This window comes from Oryctolagus cuniculus, chromosome 14 (assembly GCF_051225735.1).
Source record: "Oryctolagus cuniculus isolate XC-2025 breed Fujian yellow rabbit chromosome 14, ASM5122573v1, whole genome shotgun sequence".
NCBI lineage: Eukaryota > Metazoa > Chordata > Mammalia > Lagomorpha > Leporidae > Oryctolagus > Oryctolagus cuniculus.
Window position 1 is genome coordinate 87,256,219 of NC_142880.1, and position 22,693 is coordinate 87,278,911.

A 22,693-nucleotide genomic window follows, 5' to 3' on the forward strand; every position below is an offset into this window, starting at 1 on the left:
CCCAGGTTTGCTGCTGGTTCTTCCCGGGTTGGCTACTGTCCCTTCCACCTCCATGGAAGGGCGGTTCCCCCTGGCCACTTTCCCCACTTCCGCGGGGAAGCGGCACACCGCCGGCCGGCTCTCTCGGGGGCTGCACAGGTGTTCCTTCAGATAGATGTTCCCCTTAGATGTTCCTGGTGCATGTTGTCTCTCTCCTCCTTTATAGTCCTCTTCCACCAATCCCAACTCTGCTACCCACAGGCCGAGTACACTGCTCTCCTCCAATCAGGAGCAAGTCCTGCTGTTTATTGGTTGAACTGGAGGCAGCTGTGTAGAAGCTGTTTCTCCCTTCTCAGCGCCATATTGTGGGAGAGCAGATGCATAGAATAAGTCTTAATTCCAGTAACATAGTCTAGTCCGAGTTGCTCCCCACACCTCACTGGACAAATATGAAGATGGACAGAGATGTAAGATAAGGAAGACTTCTTGTGCACTGACTCTCTAGGTCTGTTCTTTATGCAGAACCAGGGAAAGTGTTGGCCACCTGAAAGTATCTCCCATCTCTGAATGGCAGAAGCACCCTGGAGTTAAGGTGCAGGGACAGGTTAGTGGGTCTCTAACCAGCTGGAGACCGAGTTTTGGGAGATTGCTTCACCTGGAGGAGCAGTGTAGGGCTGAGAAAAGAGATGGATATTTAGCATTGGTTATTGAAATACTGCAAACCAGGAAGCCTTGGTGTAGTCCAGGGACTGGGGACAGGGACTAAGAAGGTCACACTGGGAATTCTTTGTCTCCCTTAACACCTAAGAGGGATCTTGCTGGAAAGCCTGGATCAGAGAGCCTAATTCGATTGGCCTCGTATGATTTAGAAAAGACTTAGAAATCATTAGGAGTGCTGTAGGTTTTTTCTGTGACTTAATCCTGACCTAAGGATAACGCTAACCCAGATGAATGCTGTCGTGTCAATTGCTGGCTTGCACTTGAAAATTTAAAACTATGTATTATCAGCCAAGCTATAAGGGAAGCTGGTCCCTCTTTCAATAAACATGGGCAATGCTACATAGCGTTGGCAGTTGTGACATTTAACTTGACATTATTCTATAAACACTTTCTAGTTTCACTGGATGTTATTTTTCCCATTAAGTAGATATATCACATTAAGTTGATCAGTTTCCAAACTGTATTTTTTTGTTATATGAAATTCTCTAATGAATATCTGTATACATAAATCTTTTTATGCATTTATATTTATTTTCTTAGGATAAAAATTGGGCCAGCATAAGGCATTTTATTTAAAGCATTTATATTTTGATCACATTATACTGTATATATGGATTGCCACTCAGACTTCTCACTTGGCAAATTGTGAGCACCATTCTACTTCACTTTAAATAAAAAAGATTTATTTTATTTATTTGACAGAAGAGTTACAGAGAGGCAGAGGAAGAGGCAGAGAAAGAGAGAGACAGAGGTCTTCCATTGACTGGTTCATTTCCCAAATGGTCACAATAGCCAGAGCTGGGCAGATCCAAAGCCAGGAGCCTGGAGGTTCTTCAGAGTCTCTGTTGCAAGTGTGGGGGCCCAAGCACTTAAGCCATCTTCCGCTACTTTCCCAGGCCATTAGTAGACAGCTGGATTGGATATGGAGCAGCCAGGACTTGAACTGGCGCCCATACAGAATGCCAGCACTTTTTTTTTTTTTTAAGATTTATTCATTTATTTGAAAGGCAGAGTTACAGAGAGACAGAGTCAGAGAGAGAGAGAGAGAGAGAGAGAGGAAGAGAGAGAGAGATCTTCTATCCACTGATTCACCCCCTAAATGACTGAAATGGATGGAGCTGTGCCCATCCAAAGCCAGGAGCCAGGAGCTTCTTCTGGAGCTTCTTCTGGGTCTCCCACGTGGGTGCAAGGGCCCAAGCACTTGGGCCATCTTCTTCTGCTTTCCCAGGCCATAGCAGAGAGCTGGATCGGAAATGCAGCAGCCAGGACTTGAACCATATGAGATGCTGGCACTGTAGGTGGCAGCTTTACCCACTATACCACAGTGCCGGCCCTGGCAACTCACTTTTTAAATATGCCATCAATTGCTCTTTTTTTTAAAGTTCCCCTATTATTGAATAATCCAGTTGTTTCTACTTTTTTGGTATTATAAATAACACCACTGTGAGTATCTTTGTACATATATTTTATTTAATCAAGAAAAGAGTATGCAGGGGCACCCAGCAGGTTAAGCCACAACCTGCAGCACCAGCATCCCATATAACTACTAGTTCCAGTCCTGGCTGCTCCACTTACTTCCCATCCGGCTCCCTGCTAATGCACCTGGGAAAGCAGCAGAGGATGGCCCGAGTGCTTGGGCCCCTGCACCTGCATAGGAGACCTGGATAGAGTTCTAGATCCCTGGCTTCTGTACCTGTCCTAGCTTTTTTGGCCATTTAGGAAGTGAACCAGTGGATGAAAGATCAATTGAGCGCTGTATCTCTGTCTTTCAAATAAATAAACAAGTCTTTAAAAAAAAAAACAGCATAGAATAATGAACTTCCACATGCTGTTACTCAGCTTCTACTGTGACCAGCACATGCCAATCTTGTTTTGCCTCTACATACCAAACCTCCACTCCCTGGTGTATCGTTTTGAAGCAAACAGCTCAGGACATTTTTATTTCATAAGGCACAAGGGGATAATGATCATGTAATCTAAACAACCACATTAATGAGTCTTTTTCATAGACATATCTGGAATTTAAACTCAGTAACCTATTAGAAGTGTGTAAGACCATTCTCAAGAAGTAGAAAGCAACATTGTGACAAATTGTGCTTTGCAAGTAAACACATTGTTCTTAATTGCACTTAGTGAATAGTAGGTAAAGCTTTACTGAGAGCAAAGGAGACCGCATTTGGAGTCTCTGGCCACACTGTTAGAGGAAGCAGGGCTGCACTTCCTGGATACACAGATTTCACCTTCTGAGTCACAAGGGACCAAAAGAGAAAGGTTACAAATAATTAGAAGACATTTTGCTTTATAGATGGCTTAACATTTTCGATAATTTCATTTTATGATTTTAGTACTGAAAAGATTAAGACAGTGAATGTATGGTTTGCATGAGGAGAAAGGCTGTTCCATGGGATCCTCCGGAAATGCAGTCACAGGCATTTTGGAGTGTGGTACACCACGCAGCCACCCTCTGTGAGCCCTGGGAGGCAGAACAAAACTGTCAACACAGCCTGAAACCACTGACCTGCGCCAGGGATTGGACACCAGTCATAGTCACTCCTTTCTTTTCTTTTTTTTTTTTTTTAATATTTGTAAAATATTTATTTATTTATTTGAAAACCAAAGTTACAGAGAGAGAGGCAGAGACAGAGAGAGGCAGAGAGGACCTCCATCCACTGTTACTCCACAGATGGCCGTAACAGCCTGGGCTGGGCCAGGCCAAAGCCAGGAGCCAGGAGCTTCCTCTGGGCCTCCCATGTGGAGGCAGGATCCCAAGCACTGGGGCCATCTGCTGCTGCTTTCCCAGGTGCATTAGCAGGGAGCTGGATTGGAAGTGGAGCAGCCGGGACTTGCTGGCACCCATATGGGATGCGGGCGCTGCAGATGGAGGCTTAGCCTACTACCCCACAGTGCTGGCCCCCCAGTCCCCTTTCTTATAATCCAGCCCTGTGTTCTCTGCACAGACAACTGTCAGCTCCTTTCTCACCACACAGGGCCAACTTCCTCAGAGAGGCTTCCTCTCTGGCTTTTGTTAACTAACAAATACGTATTCATTACTCACTGGGGGACCAAAGAGGTATCAGGCATTTCCTTTCAAATCCTTCCATTCACCACAATACTACAACAGAATCATTTTTCCTACAGTGGGTGGCTAGTTCCTTAGTTTTGTTTTTTGATCTGTCCACATTCTTTTTTTTTTTCCATCCACATTCTTCCTGCCCTCTTCCCTCGCTTGCCTTAGACACGTGGGCCTCTCTGGGGCAAGCACATTCAGGCTTCCTTCCTTTTCTTGTCTTGGCTAGCATTTTCTTTTCCTGTTTATTTCTCCCACCATTCTTTCACATGCAGTGTTATTTTCTCAATGTTGCTGTAACTCCAGGCTGCCACCTAAGTATTGATGGCCTCTCCACCTTCTCTTTCTTGCAAAAAACTAAATACTGTCCAGGCTACGTGTTCACTCCTAAAATGAATGTCTTGCTTTTCTGCTGGTGGAAAAAACACCAACTAAAGTGACATTATTTGATTTCCATATCTACATTTTGCACACAGTTCCCTCTAAACATTGTTGAATGAGGATGGGAATAAACAAGGGTGAACTCCAAAGAGCAGAGGAGAAGAACTTACGGGGAATTTTGCTTTAGCAGTAGCCTGGAGAGTAAGCAGCACTGTGGTGTAGCGGGTGGTGCTGCTGCCTGCAATGCCAGCATCCCATATGGGTGCCGGTTCAAGTCCTGGCTGCTCCTCTTCCAATCCAGCTCCCTGCTAATGGACTGGGAAGGCAGTGGAAGATGGCCCAAGTATCTGGGCCCTTGCCACCCATGTGGGAGACCTGGGAGAAGCTCTTGGCTCCTGGCTTCAGTCTGGCCTGGCCCTGGCCATAGTGGCCATTTGGGGAGTAAACCAGCAGTTAGAAGATCTCTCTCTCTCTCTTTCTCTCTCTCTGTCTCTCTCTTCCTCCCTCTCTTACTCTCTCTCTTAACTCTGATCTTTAAAAAAAGATCTTCAAAAAAATAGTATTCCTCACTCAGAAATAGTCAAGGTGTCAAAGGGAGAGTGATCCAGCAATCTGAGAGCTAATTCCAAGGAAGGTAAAGGTTAAATTCATCCTCTTTAAACTCAGGAGAAACCCATGATTAAGTTAAGCAGGGCCCAACAACAAAATTTATGATTAAGTAAGGCATACTTGTATCAGGTAGCTAACACTTCTTTAAAGTGTTAGCTTTAACATATTTCATTGTATGTCTTAATTAAACACAGAAATTAGTAATATTAATAATGAATAAAGTCTTTTACTTTCACCTAAAGAAGCATAAGTACAGGGGAAAATATATTAATCTTTATTGTGCATTTGACAATGACCATGAGATAGCATTTCTGGGGGCAGCAGAGCCACAAGTGCTGCCAACACTATGCATGGTTTAAATGTTTATAGTTCAAGTCTAGAAGTGGGATAGACTGTTAAGGACTGACCTTAGAGAACTACATGTACAAAATGATAGCAAATGTGAGATCAGTTTAAAGAAACCTTTTAAGTTGTCTCCCTCCTAAGAAAGAATCATCAGCAAATATTTGAAATTATATGATTTGATCACTTACTATGTGCATAATCAATATTATTGTACACTTTTGAACTGATATCTGTTATTTGTCCTAGAAAAAGTCTTGCATGCACCCTTTCTCCATCCTGCCCATTGGATCAGTGAAATTTATTGGTCAATGAATGGTTAATATAGTCTACAATAAAACGATTTCCACATTTAAGAAACATTTCACCATCTAGAGCAGAGAATATTGTTTGAAAGCCAAAACATTTTTTGATTTTTAAGAGCTAGGCTCTTAAGAGAAAATAGGTTTTGGGAGAATTGTGGAAAAGTTTCCTTTGGTAACATGTTCTATGCCCTGAGTTGGTATTGATTTAGAGAACTGATAGCATGAACCCTAAAGAAGTGCCATGTCTGATATGGTCCCTGGCTGGTGGAGTAGTGATGATTGAGGGAGACTCCAGGATTCTCAGAATTCTGTCCTTCAGAGTGGAGGACAAGGTCACCATCCAAGAGGAGAGCAAGGGAGGAGTGACTAGCAGAGCTGAGAAAGAACAGGTTCATGATTCAGGTCGCATGGGTCAACAATTGCGGACTACAGTGGGACCTCAGATGTCAGCATAGAAGCAGCTGAGTGATGTGAATGATGACAAAATCAAATCTATTAGCAGAAAGGGGATCAGATACAGCCCTCCTCTCTTATCTCAGACTTCGCTTTCCTTGGTTTGTTACTCAAGGTCAACTCAGTCCAAATAAACTAAATGGAAAATTCCAGAAATGCACAAATTACAAGTTTTAAATCCATTCTGTAAGTTCTTCAGTAAGTCTCTTAGTAACCATCATAGTTACTGGTATAATATATAGGATTTGGTGCTGCCCATGGTTTCTGGCATCCACTGGGGGTCTTGAAACATATCCTCTGCAGATGAGGAAGGCACTGTAATTAATTTCAGTTAAAAAGTAATTTCAGCTTTACACATTCAAACTTTGTAACACAAGAAATTCAGATTTGTAACATGAGCAATTCTTGATCATAGGAATTTATAATCTTCAGTAGCCTCTTGTTTACTTTTTCTATCATTCTTCTTTCTCTTTGAAGGACACTCTTCCTTTGTCATACGTGCTCCTGTGCCTTATGGTTCTTGCCTAGGTTCCCTCCAATTCCCTCTCTCGTCTCTGGGGAAGTTCACACATGCTCACGACTCATCTATGTGTGCTTGATTTCAAATCTAAACCCCCAGTCCACTTCTCTCTCCAGCACCCTGGAGTCACATTCTCAATTTTCCATACACTAATTCTGCATCATTATCCCATGGCCTATTAAAAAAAGCAAAAACAAAAACAGTATCCTCAAACTTATCTCCTGTGGCACAGTGAAACACTAGCACAAAATACATACTCAAATAAGTATTGTAGTTTTGATGTATTAGAATTGCCTGTTCTCCTGACCAACTCCAGCAGCTGGGAATATCTTGCAGACAGGTTTGCATCTTTGTCCAAGCCTGTTAATTCCCCAGCATCCAGCACAAAGTCTGTCACTCCATAGATGCCTCAGTTGGTGTTTTCTGAATGAAGGAGTGTAGAGCATGGTTCATTTGGAATTTAGAGGAAAGGGAGGTGACCCTGAGACTGGGAGGCCAGAAACAGAATTTAGGGAGTGTTCTGATTACTATTGTTGGATGCAAATCTTCCCCAGAACTTAGTAACTGAAAACAGCCATTTATTTTGCTTATGATTTGGGGGTCAGGAATTTGGGAAGGGCTTGGTGGGGGTGATCCTGGGATACTGACTAGGGCTGTAGTCAGCCGAAAGTTTGACTGGCCTGGACATGTCTCCATGACTGGTAGTTATACTAGGGGCTGGCGGAGCTGTCCACCCTCTGTAGCACGCTAGTCTAAGGTCACTAAAGGACCTAACTCCCCCCAGAACAAGAATCCCAAATAATGCAGGTGGGAGCTACATGACCATTTCTGACAGAACTTTGGCACTGACACAGTGATCATTCTTCTGCATTCTGATGGCTAAAAGCAAATCCCTCAAGTCAACCTGGATTTAAGAAGAGAGGACCAAAACCCTGCCTCTGAGAGGGATAAATGTCAAAGAATTAGCAGACATGTTTTAAAGCTGCCACCCAGGGGACTGGATTTCAGTGAATGCTTGCCAGATTTTAATGAGTGACAGAAGGGCTAATCAGGATTCTAGGTTCATAAACACTTAGGGGAGAGAGGGCTGGAGTAGCGTCTGAGTCACAAACAATGAATAATCCAGTTTAACAAGAGTGTAAGGCTTTGGAGGGAGCTCTGAGAGGTGAACCTGGAAAGATGGCGAGGTCTTGCATGCTGAGCTGAGAATTCTGTTGTTTATCTTACTAGCACTGGGTAGCCCTGGACATGCAGGACAGAGGCAGGATCAAAGCAGAACTTCTGGAAAATTAATCTGCCCTGAGGGTACAAGATAAATTGGAAGGGCTGGTCTGTAAGCAAGGAAATCACTCAGAGGGCTACTACTGTAAACTTAGAGGTGATGTCCCGCCTAAGTGAAGGAACAGAGTTTAACATGGAAAAGAAGGGCTGCGTGGGAGAGTTAGGTGAAGGAAAACTCAAGCAGACTTGTGCAGGGAATGGAGCTGAAGGGTTGATGGCTTCCTATGGAAGCAAGACAACATAACTCAGGTTTCCCATGCTAGGGGAAATCTGAAGAATTTTTCAATGCCCAGAGAGTAGCTCATTAAGCATATCATTGAGTAAGTACACTTGCTCTTCATCCTAGCAATATCATCTATAAGAGTATGGTTTGAAATGAAGAGCTAACAATAGTCAGAAGAACATATCAAGGGGAAGTTTTAACAAAATTGCTTTCCTGTCTCTCCTGTCTTGCCACATGCTTAATAAATATCATGTGTTGACCCTTTATTCAAAGGGTCTTCCAAAAGTTCATGGAAAAATGGAATGAAAAGGTTATTTTGGTGCAAAAACTTTTGAAATCAATACCAAGTTTCTTTCATTACATGCACTTTCCGCGAGTGTTTTGAATATTCTTGTATTAGATACCACCGTGATTAGGAATGTCCACACATTTTTCTTTATGAAAACCACTCAAGAAAATGAAGCCTAACAAAAACATCAAGAATAATGACAAGTTGGCCGGCACCGCAGCTCACTAGGCTAATCCTCCGCCTTGCGGCGCCGGCACCCCGGGTTCTAGTCCCGGTCGGGGCGCCGGATTCTGTCCCAGTTGCCCCTCTTCCAGGCCAGCTCTCTGCTGTGGCCAGGGAGTGCAGTGGAGGATGGCCCAAGTGCTTGGGCCCTGCACCCCATGGGAGACCAGGAGAAGCACCTGGCTCCTGCCTTCGGATAGGCGTGGTGCGCCTGCGGTGGCCATTGGAGGGTGAACCAATGGAAAAGGAAGACCTTTCTCTCTGTCTCTCTCTCTCACTGTCCACTCTGCCTGTAAAAAAAAAAAAAAAGAATAATGACAAGCAACAATTGGGCTTCATGCTATCTGGCATTTTACCCTGTTGAAGAGGAACCCTTGGCTTGCCCTGGTGGTAAGCCATATTTCGGTTGGCCTGAGTAGGTTGCACTATGGAAATCACTCACTGATTTTATTTATGGTCCATTCCACAGCTTTGAAATTAAGTTTACATCTGGAGTTAGCAGATAGATTCATTACCTTTCTAAAATGCCATTTACAAGCTGACTGCTTGGGGAGTAGACAGCAAAGGAGGGGACGTTTCACACTCAGAAGGTTGGCTCTGTTCATAAAACACTACATTTAGAGGTTCGCTCTCCAGGCATTTACGAGGTCTCCTACTGCTTCCACAATTGAGTTAGGCTGATTCTCCTGGGTGTCTCTGCATCTTTCTATTTTAGAATATCTTTATTTTTTGTCTGGAGTAAAGCTTTTGTGTTCTGCAAAAACACACATGATGACAGCAAGACATAAATAATGAACCATCTAAACCAACATTCCAGCTCGATAACACAATTTGAGAGGCTTATTTATATTGGAATTTTCAAACATGACAAATGAAAAGAGGGGAAAAAATAACCCACTAGAAGTGAAAAAAATAAGAAATAAGACTTCCTCCAGGAAGAACATCCCACGTATGGGTGCCTGCGAGGCTCAGAAATCATCCAGTCCTGGAAGTTGTGAGCCAAGTCTCTTCTCTGAGGTGCTTTTCTTCCCCCAAAGAAGTCGTAACAGGAATATATAGAGATCTATAATGTCTTTCTGCTGGGGAGAGGAAAGTACTTCCAAAACAGTCTCATAACATTGTGATGGAGAAAATGATGGCAGGTTTTATATTACCCTATCACACAGGTGATGGAGCCCCTGACAAATGGAGTCGGTGGCAAAGTCATAATTAGGCGAGTGGCCCCTGATGTACAGCCAGGACTTCAGTGGTTAGTGGAAAACTGTGCTCTGGGTTTGCGCGGCCACTTCTCATCTTTCAGAAAGGACCTCTCTCATCTCATTTCTGCAGAGACGTGCCTTCTCCCCACCTCCCAAGGTGCAGGGCTCTGAGCTCAAAATTGAAATGTAAATCCAATATTGCAAAATGATATCATAAACAATAAATGTGAAGGTCAAAAATAAAAAATAATTAGTTGGATAGGCAACACCATAGAAGCAGGAAGCAGAATGTTTGTTGCCTGGCTAAGCTGAGGGGGAGATTGGGAGTTGCTATTTGTTGCTTATAAAGTTTCAGTCAGGCAAAGTGAAGAAGTTCTTGGGGCTGGTGTTATGGTATAGCGGGTTGAGCCCCTACCTGTGACACCGGCATCCCATAAGGGCACCATTTGTGTCCCGGCTGCTCCACTTCTGATCCAGCTCCCTGCTAATGCACCTGAGAAAGCAGTGGAAGATGGCCCAGGTTCTTGGGCTCCTATCACCCAGATGGGAGGCTTGGATGGAGCTCCTGGCTCCTGGCTTCAGCCTGGCCCAGCCCCAGCTCTCAAGACCATTTGGAGAGTGAAGCGGCAAATGAATGATCTCTCTTTTCTCTCTGTTTCTCTGTCACTTTGCCTTTCAATTAAATAAATCTTTAAAAAACAAATGAAAAGGTTCTCAAGATCTCCTGTTTAACATTGGACTTAGAGTTAACAGTAATGTACCATTACTTAAAAATTTGTGGAGAATGGGGGAGGCATTGTGGCTCAGCAGGTTAAGCAGCCACTTGGGGCATCTGCATCCCACATTGGAGAGCCTGAGGTTGAGTCCTGCCTCTGCTTCCAATCCAGCTTTCTGCCAATACCGGCAGCAAATGACTGCTTAGGTACTAGGGTCCCTGCCATGCAGGTGGGAGGCCCAGATGGAGTTCCTGGCTCCTGGCTCTGGCCTGACCCAGCCCTGGCTATTGTGGGCATTTGGGGAGTGAACCGGTAGATGGAAGATCTCTGTCTCTTTTGCTCTGAAAAAAATTGTGAAAAAACTAGCTCTCGTGTTATGTATGTGTTCTAAGTACAATAAAAGAAACTTAGTTGGTGAGTACTCGTGTTACAGCAAAAGCCCTTTGGCCGTTAAGGGATTGATGACACCTTTGGGGAATGCAGCATTTCCTTGTTGTTTGGGATTATGTACCCATTTTGAAAGCTGATACAAGCTGTGGATGATGTCCACAGAAGGATACATACCCACAGCAGTGGCTTCTGAAATCAGTGCTGTACCCGTCCCTGGCGCCATGAAGTCCTCGGTCAAGAAGCCAATACAGGAAGAAGTGCATAGACTCAAGGTAGAGCTTGAATTAAAGCCTAGCCCTGCCTTGTTGTGCAATGACGAGAAAAACTACCTGATGTCTCAGCCCTGAGTTCTTTATCTATGAAATGGGAACCACATCCTTGCATTGGAATTATTGCATCAGATGACTTGGAGCACAGTGACTGTCCTACAGGATGTGCTCAGCACATGATCACACTTTCCCCAGGAGATCGTCAGTAGGGAAATGACTCTGACGTTGGGAGCAGGCATCCTGGACGATGCTCAGGACCACGGCCACCTAAAGCCAGGGGGCAGACTGGAGGTTTTTTTTTTTTTTTTAAGTCTAAACCATTCTGGCTCACTCTGTTAGCCAAATCTTTTGATATTTCTTCTACATTATGATGGTTCCCCATGGTGTGAACCCCATGTTCCCAAGATAGAATACAAAGCTCCCACATTTCTCAGTTTCCTGTGCCTCCCAGGTGCAGTCATGTGACTCTGGTTCTGCTAATCAGATGCATATACAGAGATGCGGCTGCAGTAGGGATTTATGTGAAAAGCAGGGGGCGGGCAGGGCGTCTGTTTTGCAGGCACAGATGGTGGGGAGGCAGGGTGGCTCTGGAATCATCAGGAGGTGCAGTTCCCTTCCCTACCAGTTCTGCATTGAGGTTCTGCACTGAGGCTTGTTCCTGGAAGTGCACTTCAGTTCTTCCAGAGACTCCATGAGCATCCTAATGTTTTTAATAAATCGCTTACTACTCAGATCAGATAGATTGATTCTGTGGTTTGGCAGCTATGCACCCGGACTTTCACATGGTGCTGAAATCTCTACTTTATTCTATTTTCCTGACTGCCACTATTGCCTTGCAGTGATTTTGCTACATGAAGGCAAGTGTTTGGCCTAATGTTTAAGTGAATAGTTGCCATGACCATGACCATGACCATGACCATGACCATGTCATATATCAGAGTCATGGCCCAGCTTCCAGTTCCAGCTTCCTGCTAATTCAGACCATGGAGGCGGCAGTGATAGTTCAACTGATTGGTTTCCTGATACTAGGGTGGGAGACCTAGATTGAGTTTCTTCTTAGCTTTGGCTCTGCCCAGCCCCTGCCTTTGCAGGGAACCTGGGGAGTGAACCAACTGATTCTTTGTTTCTCTCTCAAATAAGTAAATAAAAATTGTAAAAAAAAAAAAGTTGCAACATGGCTAAGCATAAGGAGGGATTGGAATAGTCTCACACAAGGATTGAGTTTACACAAGTCTGAGACTTTCTTGAAGTGAGTGGCACAGGCTCTTCCCATCATGACCATGGCCCTGAGTGAGGTCTTTGGGCTGCCTGCAGGGAGGTTTTATGGCTTTGGTGTCAAGAGCTCATTCTTCAGCCCCAAGGGCTCCTCCCGCTCTATTCAGACCCTATGCAAGGGATGTTTATTAATTAGGCTATTTTGGAAAGCAAATCCTAGGAAGAAACTTCTATGAGCAGGACAGAGTAATAGTGTTTTTAAAAATAAAGCCATTTATTTATTAGAAAGTCAGAAAGAGAAAGAGGCAGACAGCCAGACAGATCGTCCATCCATTGATTCACTCCCCAAATGCCTGCAACAGCCAGACTGGGTTAAGCCAAAGCCAGGAGCCTGAAATTCAAGGCCAGCATCCCCCGGGGGTGGCGGGGACCCAATTACTTGGGTCATCATCACCTGCCATCTCTGAGCATGTGCAGTAGACGTGGAACGAGTCCTTGAACCCAGGCACCCTGATACAGGATATATTCACCCTAAGGGGGTATCTTAACTGTTGTGCCAAACATCCATCCCATTAGTGGTTTGAACTGAAGGATTTTGTGCTATTATTGTTTTTCTTAAAATGAGGACCTCTTTGCAGGAATGAGGTCACTTTACTGCATACATTTTTTCCTCTTAAAATATTTAGAGTTCTTTTGATTAACTGTACACATTTTAGACTGAGTGAAATTTTTGGGGGGTAAGCATGGAATTTTAAAGAAGCTGGCTGAAAATCACATGGTGACAAAACTCATAAATTCATTCAGTAAGTATCTATCATGAATTAGTGTACACCAGACATTGTGCTAGGTGTTAGCACAAATAAGGTGCTAGCTTCGTAAGAGATATTATGCTCTTATCTCATAAGCTAGTAGGAGGACAGACAGACAATTCCAGCAGAGTGTGGCACTGGGCACTGTTTTTGCCAGAACTGGAAGCAGTCCTTTTTTCTGCCATGACACTCATTTTCTTAAGTATTTTAGCCTCCAGTAAGACAAACACCTTCATGTACTGAACTCAGGAGTGGTTTCCTAAACTTTGGTGGCAGCTACTACTTCTGGCAGTGGGCCAGGCTCACCCTGCGGGGCACACCTACCGAGGTGAGGACTCCAAGGCTGGGTATCATGGGTACCCGCTGGACTGCACGCACGCGTCTTACTCCCATCTGGACTGGGTGGCCTGTGGCTTCAGATCAGCACGCCTGTGCTGCTTTGGTTTCTTGGTGGCAAGTGATAGCTATGGCTGGCAGAGCTAACTCAGAGGAATGTTTTGGTTTTTCTCATTAACACAGAATCAAAGGAAAAGCTGGAGAAAGAAGCCTGGAGAAGTACTAGAAACTCAGCAGCTCTGGGTCTTGTACACAGAAGGTGACAGCTGTGCTCATGTTAGGGGACTTCAAAAAACTCATGGAAAAGTGGACTGGAAAGTTTGGTGCCCCCAAAAAAAAGACATTGAAAATGTTGAAATCCATGTAATTTTCCCATAATATACATTTTCCATGAAATTTTTTAAAAATTATTTATTTATTTATTTATTTGATAGCCAAAATGACAGAGGGAGAAAGAGAGAGAGAGAGAGATTGAGAGATTTTCCATCCACTAGTTCACTCCCCAAATGGCTGCAACGGCCCAAGGCTGGGCCAGGCTGAAGTCAGGAACCTGGAACTCCATCCTGGTTTCCCTTGTGGGCATCAGGGGCCTAAGCACTTGGGCCATCTTTTGTTGCTTTCCTAGGTACATTAGCAGGGAGATTTTTCCATGAGCTTTTGAAGACCCCCTGTATACCTCAAATTTTTTTGCACTACAATAAGCTTAGCTTTTATTTCCATTTTCCATGAACTCAGGAAGTACCCTCATGTTGCTCTTCTCAAGACTCAAAGTCAAAGGATAGCCCAGTGCTGAACTGGCAGGGTCAAGACTTCCCAAAAGAAAAATGTCATTCCTTCAAAGTCAGTTGGAGTGTTCTTACCAAACGAAGGCGGAATAGTCAGAGGGCAGCCAGGATCCCAATGCTCTCCCGTGGTCTTTGCATACTCAGTGCGGTTCCCAAGGCACTCGCTACAGACCTTATCCTGGGTGGACACTGGGTAGTCACATTGCTGTTGCTACTTACACTGATGTTCAGGCCCCAAGCTAGGCCCATTGATGAGGGCAAGACAGGAAAATGTTATTTCCCAGTGCTGTGTGCAGTGGGTTAAGCCTCTGCCTGTAGTGTCAGCATCCTATATGGGCTCTAGTTTGGGTCCTGGCTCCTCTGCTTCCAATCCAGCTCTTTGCTAATGGCCTGGGAAAAGCAGCAGATGACCCAAGTCCTTGTGCTGCTGTCACCCACATGGGAGACCTAGAAGAAGCTCCTGGCTCCTGGCTTTGCCCTAGCCCAGCCCCAGCCCTTGTGGCCATCTGGGAAGTGAACAAGCAGATGGAAGATCTCTCTCTCTCTCTCTCTCTCTCTCTCTCCTTCTCTTTCTGTAATGCTACCTTTCATAAAAATAAATACATCTTACAGAAAGAGAAAAGATTATTTTCCTGGGGTAAGGAGAACAGAGGGAGGGAGGAGTGAGGCCATGAAGGAAGGAGTAGAAGTTCTCAACCTTGGCTATCACTAGAATCACTGGCACATTTGCTTTTAAATCATTTTAAACTGATTTTAGACATACAGAAAGTTGTAAGAAAATAGAGTTTCTTATTTCCTCAGCCTGCTTCCTCTAGTGATAACATAATTATAGCTGCACTGTAATTAATGATCAAAACAGGCAATGGACATCAGTACAATACGATTTTTAAAAACTTCTTCAATTTAATGGACAGAGATGGGGTAGGTGAGGAGAGAGGGAGAAAGGAAGAGAGATATCCTATTTGTTGGTTCAATACCCAAATGTACCAAGGCTGGAGCTAAGCCAGGCAAAAGCCAGGAGCCATGAACTCCTATGTGGGTGCTTGAACCTACTGCCCTCCAGGGTGCACATTAGCAGGAAGTTGGAATCAGGAGCAGAACTGGGATTGGAACCAGACATTCTGATATGGGATGCGGGTGTCCTAAATGGTGTGTTAACTGTTACTCCAAATGGCTGCCCCTGGTAAAATATTATCAACTAAACTACAAAGTTGATTCAAATTTCACCAATTTTTCCATCCGTTTCCTTTTCGTATTCTACGATCCTATCGGGGTCCCCTGCTCTCTGCCATTGTCACTTCTTAGTTTCCTGACACTTTCCTGACATGATGTGGGTGTATCACGTTTTCTTCTGGTTGGAGTGAGCTGTGCATTTTGTCACAAAAACTATGACGTACACCACAGCATGGGTTCATGACGTTAGTTCTTCGGCTGTTGATGTTAAGTTGGTTGTCGGCCAGGTTGCCCACCCCAAGGTACTATCTTATATTTTTTGTTGGTAAGTATCATGGAGAAGTGCTCTGAGGCTATTTGAACCTTGTTCCCCTCACGGGCTGGCATTGTGGCCTGTGTGAGTGCTGTGGCTGCTCTACTTCCGATCCAGCTCCCTGCCAACACGCCTTGGGAAACACAGAGGATCGGATCAAGCACTTGGGCTCCTGCCACCCATGTGAGCTACGGGAATAGAGTCCGGGCTCCTGGCTTCAGCCTGGTCCAGCTCTCACTGTTGCGGCCATTTAGGGGAGTGGCAGGAACTCCCACGTGGGTGGCAGGAAGTTAAATACTTGAGTTGTCACCAGCTGTTTCCCAGGGTACACATTCGCAGGAAGCTGAAATCAGGAGCAGAGCTAGGACCTGAACCCTGACACTCTGACGGCGGCTGTGGGTACCCCAAGCAGGGTCTCAGCTGCTGCACCAAGTAACCACCCTATCCTATGACACAAAACTCGGCATTACCATTGCTTATTCTCTTGCTCAGATTGCTCTGGTGTTGGCTACTGTGAGCTTCTTCGCCTGGCACCTGCATTCTGCTGCGGCCTCATCTTCCTTGGAGCATTTTCTTAATTTGTGGCACTCTGAGTTGCTCCAGGCGCGTTGTAGTATTCTTGCTTCAGTTCTAAAATCAATCGTTGCCCACCGAGGGAACTTGTTAGATACTGGCGTCCGTACCCCATCTCAGATCAATCAAATTAGAAGGCCTTAGGGTGGGACCCAGGTGCCAGGGTTTTCTAACGATCTACAAAAGATTCCAGTGCACAGCTGAGTTTGGGAACCTGTGGGTTGGGGGCAGTGTTTCTGATTTTCCGGTGCCCATGAAGCCTCAGAGAATTTTGTTAAGATTCTGATTGAGTAGGCTGTGGGACAGGGCCCAAGATGTAAGCTCCTGCATTGGCTTACTGACAGGTCATGTTGTGCAGGGAAAGGGCTGAGAAGGTAGAATTTACAAAAAGCCTTAAAAGTTACCCCTAGCGGTTGCAAAGTAGCTCATGGCTGGGGATGGAGTCACTAACTTCTAGGCTACTACTAAGCATCATTTTCCTTTCTAACCAGCTGAGGTTCAGGGTGCAGGAGCTACTGCCATGCAGTGTAGACAGTCAGGGAGACTGATCCAGGAATTGCAAATGAGCAATCTCTTGTCTCTGAAAGTGCACCTCTATAAGGAACAAAACCGAGTAAATGTGTTTGCTTGTCTTCTGTTTCCTCGACAGGCAGAGCACTGAACACATCTCTGAGAAATGAAGAGTGATAATAAAGGAGCATTTCATGCTGAGAGCACAAGAGAAACATCCCAGAGGTGAATATTCACTTGGGAAAGACACAGCCGAAGACCAGAGTCTTCTGTGGGAAATAGGTCACCATTTTGGATTTTGTGTAAACGGAATCCTCATGGGAGCAGCATTCTCAGTTCTTTTTGGGCATTACTCAGTTTTCCCAGCCGTTTTGAGCATATGCCTATTCCTGTCCAGCTGCTAAGCTGTCTTCGTCTCCGCAAGGTGGTCGGTCTCCAGGAGAGCCAGAACAGAGACTGCAGCGGGTCCAGTTCATTCTACCCACTTTCTCCAGAGCTCTGCATATTCACCATCAAATACCACTTTGATCTCCAAATTAGGGTCCCTTTCAGGAACCCAAAAGCTGTAGAATACAAGACATTCACGTGGAGTGGTCCTTACCGAGTCCAGATTTCTAGTCCTTTGGATGGGGCCAGGAAACCAGCAGCAGCCCTGGTGATCTTTGCAAGTGCTCCACATACAACACATAGAGAAATCTAGTTCTAAGGGATCAGGTTAGCAGCACACCCCTCTGGCCCATCAAAGTCTAGTTCTAACCTGCTAACCTAGGGTCATCTCCCATCCTTCTCAATGGCTAGGTCAGAGAATGCAAAAGCTGCAATTCACAGGTTGAACCTCCCCGCACCCTGTCCTTTTCGCCTGTCTTGATTCTTCTACTTATGTTCTGGACACTTGCACAGCAACTCTGCTTCCTTCAGAGCCTCAGACACAAACAGAAGCATGAGTGGCTACGAGGGCTTTTCCTCCTGGCAAGAGGTCAGAAACTGGCATGGCCTGTATTAGGCTACATTGGCAGGTGCAAACTAGAAAACTCTCTCTAGGTGCCCCCCTGCCAACCGCCTTTTGATGGATGCTTACTCTGCCTTGAAGTTGCACGCCATTCATCATGGGACACTGGGTAAATCCATCATATTAGTAATAATAATAACCTACCAAAGGTAGATAACAGCATTATCTTAATAATCCAAGTAAACTGATATTTAGGATTTTTTTTGTTAGTACACTAGTCCAGAACAAATTTACTTGCAATTTTGCAAAAATGTTCATTCGGAGTTGATACTGTTCTAATTTCATGTGTGCAAGAAAAAAAAGGATACTTGATTTCCATTTCATGAAATCCAAACCCTGATGCATGGGAGAAAGGTCATGACACTGTGGGTGGACTAAGGGCGTGCTGATGACCTTTGTGGGAATATTGTCCAGCTGACACAGAATGTGACACTCACCTGACCTCGCCCACACAGCAGAGACTGCTAGAGAGACAGAGACTCGCAGAGGTGACGTCTCCCTTCACCTAGGAGAAGACAGAAGCCTGTGGCAGTATGCTGCCACAAAACACAACGGACACTCCACGGGGTGCCAACCGGTGCTTGACCCTGAACAAAATATGGGAGCGTGTTTGCCAGAACAAATGCTCACCTCCCAGTGGGCTCACTCCGTCCCTTCTCGCCTGAAGCCTAGTCTGGTTCTGTCTACTCCATTGGCTTGCCAGGAGTTACGACTATGTCATTTCTATCTTTCCAGGCCCTGCCTACGGTGACACTGCAGAAAAAAATGCCTTGTTTTCACATCCTACAGGGTGTCAAAGTCTCTAACATTAGGGGCTTTTAAAAAGACACTTTCAAAAATTTAATAGAAAATAGCATGAAAAGATAAGTCTATTTTGGTACAAAAATATTTTGAAATTCATGCATAGTTTTTTCATAGCATGCATTTCCCACACACTGTTTTGAAGACCCCTCAGATGAGACATGCTCTTGGAGGAGGCACTGTTCTGGTCACCAAGGAAGATGTTTATGATTTAAGTGACAAGATAGGAAAACTGAACTTCAGGATTTAGATATTTTGGTCTGATGGTTTGTCCATACCCCAGGATTTGTCCAAGGGTCAAAGGGGGATGGTTTTGGGGAAACTATCCTCACCCTCTGATCATCTTCTACTGATAGAGTCATCCTTGGAACTTGCTTATTTCTGGTCTGAAAACTCTTAGCCTGAACCTCCACAGGTGGGTGTGGAGGTGATCAAGTTTCAGAGTGCAGAATCCATTTAGCAGACCACAATTAGCACCGTTATTTCAATAAAGTAGAATAAAAATTTTAGACTCCATGGCTTACAGGAAAAGAATTATTTCACGAAAATTAATTTATTCATATGTATGTACAGTTATGAGTGCAATGAGAAATCTACTTCTTATTTGGGGCTAAGGTTTAGAAAGCTCATGTAGTACTCATCTAGTACTTGACTTTGATCTGTAGGAGTTAAGAGGATACACGCTGGGTCACTCAAGCTTGAATTCTGGTCCTTTTATTTGCTAGCTGTGTGTCTTTGGGTAAATGACTTAACTTTTCTGTGCAATGGTTTTCACACATTTCAGAAGTGTGGCATGAGAATAAGAATAGTAGCTATGCCACTGAGTGGATAAGAGGATTTAGGAAGATTTGTAAAGTGCTTGCCACCTTTGTTGTCACATAGTACATGTCACACTAGATGTTTGTGGAAGAAACATTTGTTCCCTGTAGTGGGCGTTGAGCCTAGTGGTTAAAGGGGACTCGTCCCACACTGGAGCATCCGTGACTCCTGGCACCAGCTCCTGACTCCAGGTTCCTGCCGCGGTGGTTCCTGGAAGGCAGTGATGATGGCTCAAGGAAGTGGATTCCTGCCACCCATGTGGGCGACCTGGACTGAATTCCCAGATCTCAGCTTCTGCCTGGCTGATGGGAGGTTTGTCTCTCCCCGTCCCTCAAAAAAAAATTTTTTTTAAAAAAGCACATCTGTTCCCCAAGTGTATTTTTTTCTTTTACACATTGAATCAACACAACGAAGTCCCTTCCCTATGAATATTTATTACCTTGTGTATACACGTGTGTTTCAAAAAGCTGTTCTGGGTGGCGTTATACTAGACTGAGGGTGCCTTGGAACCAGACTACTGGGTTCAAGCCACAGCTCCACCACTCCTTGGCTTTGTAACTTTTGGCAAATTATTTGTAGATTCTGTTTCTTTTCTTTCTTTCTTTCTTTTTTTTTTTTTTTAAATGTATCTGTATATTTGAAAGGCAGAGTTATAGAAAAAGAGGGAGAGACTGAGAGAGAAAGAGGGAACTTCCATCCTCTGGTTCACTCCCCAAATGATCCCAATGGCAGGAGCTTGGGCCCACATCCAGGTCTCCTACATGGGTGGCAGGGGTCCAAGCCATTGGTTCATCTGCTGCTGCCTTCCCAGGCACAGCAGCAGGGAGCTGGACGGGAAGTGGAGCCGCAGGACTTGAACCAGCGCCCATGTGGGAAGTGGCCTTGTAGGCGGTGCCACTGCTCCACAATGCCAGCCCTGTGAGCCTCACTTCCTTACTAATCGGCTCTCTGAGGTTGCTGCCAGGATTACATGAGACCGTCGGTGGGAGCTGCACGGGGCTCAAGCAGTACTGTCAGCACTCTGACTGTGAGTGGGTAGTTCTGACCCATCTTTGTGCTGCCTCCTGAACTGCAGAACAGCGACCCCCCCCCCCCCCTTGTGCGACGGGCTTGAGTCTCATTTCAGGTCTCTGTGGTGGATCTACCACACAGGGGCTCAGATAAAGCCCAGTCTTCCGGATAGGAAAGCCATTGTGAGGTGCAGGCCTGGCTCCACGCCGCCCCACTGGGCCCTGTTCAGCCTCAGCCTCACGCACTCCGACTGTCCTTTGGCCTCAGCAGGTCTCGCTTTCCCTTAGATACCTCTGAGGCGCCACAATGCTAGCCCCAGCGGGGTCGGTGGGGCAGTGCGGCCGCCTGCGGCAACAGGGTCCCCTCCCTTTGCCTTCCTCTTTGGGGGGGGGGGTCAGCGGAGGCGGAGCAGGAGGCAGCTGCTGGCTTTGTGTGACGCGTGTCGCCCACGAGGCCTAGGACAGCACGAAAAAGGCCCAGGGGGGCTGGAGGGGCGGTCTATGGAGTCCCTCAGTCCTTAAGCGCAGGGTGCAAAACCGTTCTCACAAAGAGAGCATTCGGGAGCACCCCTGTGTGTCTGACTCTCAATCCTCTTCTCCCACAGCACACGGTCTCCTGGGGGCACCTCCCGGGGGCTTTTCAACGTGAAGAACCCAGCAGGCCTCCGCAGGCTCCCTCTCTCCCTGGATCACAAGTTCCCTGACTGCAGGGGGCCGGCCTTTATCTCTGCACCCGCGACAAGCCCCTGGCACCCGACTCGAACCCCCGTCTGCGGAACAGACACTGCCCAGGTCCCAGCCCCAGAACAGAACCAGAGCTGCAGGCAAGGGGATTCCCCGGTGCCTTCTCGAAAGTTCCTCTTCCTAGTGCCAGGGGCATCTTGCTGGCTTGCCACCCAGGGCGGGGAGACAGAAAACCGGGAATGCGCACTCTTTTCTTCCGCAAAGGTGAGAGCCTCAGAACGCTTTCGAATGCAGCCTGGGCTGGGCTCCACGCGGGGCGGGGGTGGGCGGAATTTGTTATTTTCCTGTCTTTCAAAATCTACAAGTCTTCGACTGAACTCGGTAGTTTACAAACAGAAGCAGCCGGCCACCACCGGTATTAAGGCCTCCACTTAGACTGGAGGGGACTGAGGCCTGAGGAGCGCACGCGGAGAACACGGGGCACGCGACCAGCCAGCCTGGACCCGCTCACCGCACACAAAGTTTCCTCCCTTAGGCGCAGAACGTGGTGCGTGCGTGTGCGTGCGTGGCTGTGCGTGTCTCCTTTCCCCTGATAGACACCCCCCCACCCCTTCGGCTCTGGTCAGTTCTCCCCGTTCCACTTTTTCGAGACAAGGTCCAGTTCTTGGCCAAGGTCTCTCCGCCCCCTCGCCGTCTCCCTCTGGCGTCCGAAGGGCGGCCCGTCCCGCCCCTGCCAAGTTCGGAGGCCCAGCCCCCGGCCCCGATTCCGTGCACCACGCCGCCTCTCCAGGGACCCGCGCCTCGTCCCGGTGTTGCGCGCCCCGCGCTCCTGCGGGACCCGGCGGCCGCGCCCCAGCCCCGCCTCCCCTACCTGGCGCCCGCGCGACCGGGCAGCGCCGCAGCCTCCGCCCATCGGCGCGCCTGCCTTGCCATTGGCTCCCCGGGCTGCCCGTCTCCTCCGCTCCGTCCCGGAGGCAGGTTTTGCTGGAGAAGCCGCAGTCCCGGCAGCTCGGGCGCAGCGCGGGAGCACCGTGGATCGCAGATCGCCGATCGCCGGGCGGAGCGGGCATGTCCCCGCGCGCGGGAGCCCCCGTTGGCCCCCGGGCCAGGGCGGCTTCTAACTTGGCGGCGGGCTCCCGGGGCCCCGCCACGGCCATGTAGTCGCCGGCGGGGCTCCCCGCAGCTCGGGAGCGGCAGCGCGAGCGAGCCGGAGCTGCACAGCCGGGCAGCCTGCAGCTTCCCCTGGAGGCGCCGAGTGCGCCCCGCGCCCCAGCCGCCCCGCGGGCAGCACTTTGGGCGCTAGAGGGAGATGGGAGAGAAAGTTTCGGAGGCGCCGGAGCCGGTGCCCAGCGGCTGCAGCGGCCACAGAGTCCGGAGTCCCGCGCCGGCGGCGGCCGCCGAGTCCTCGCCCGGCGCTTCCTCCGCCGAGTCGTCGTCGGGCTCAGAAACTCTGTCGGAGGAAGGAGAGCCGGGTGGCTTCTCCCGCAAGCCGCCGCCGCCACCGCCGCCGGGCGGCGCCCTGGGCAGCCGGCCGCCCGCCCCGTGGGCTCCCGCGCGCGCCATGCTGGAGCGCGGAGTCCCTGCACGGCCGCCGGTCCCCGGAGGAGCCGCGCCGCCCGCGCCCCGGGGCGGCAGCGCATCCCAAGAGGAGCAGGACGAGGAGGTGGGCCCCGCCTTACTCCACTGCGCCC

At 47.3% G+C, this 22,693-nt stretch overlaps 1 protein-coding gene across 7 annotated transcripts in view; it reads left to right on the forward strand.

The window, feature by feature from the left end:
• Nucleotides 1–22,004: 22,004 nt before the first annotated feature.
• MAST4 (microtubule associated serine/threonine kinase family member 4) overlaps nucleotides 22,005–22,693 on the forward strand; it is a 623,464-nt gene continuing 622,775 nt past the window's right edge. For 5 of the 7 annotated variants that reach the window (XM_089313239.1, XM_051853667.3, XM_051853671.3 and 2 more), the window contains exon 1: nucleotides 22,059–22,665. In XM_089313239.1, coding sequence (XP_089169365.1) covers nucleotides 22,312–22,665 — 354 coding nt within the window. In that variant the 5' untranslated portion in view covers nucleotides 22,059–22,311. Of the gene's footprint in view, nucleotides 22,666–22,693 lie in introns of all 7 variants that reach the window. The other 2 variants (XM_051853670.3, XM_051853672.3) reach the window with 1 other exon arrangement.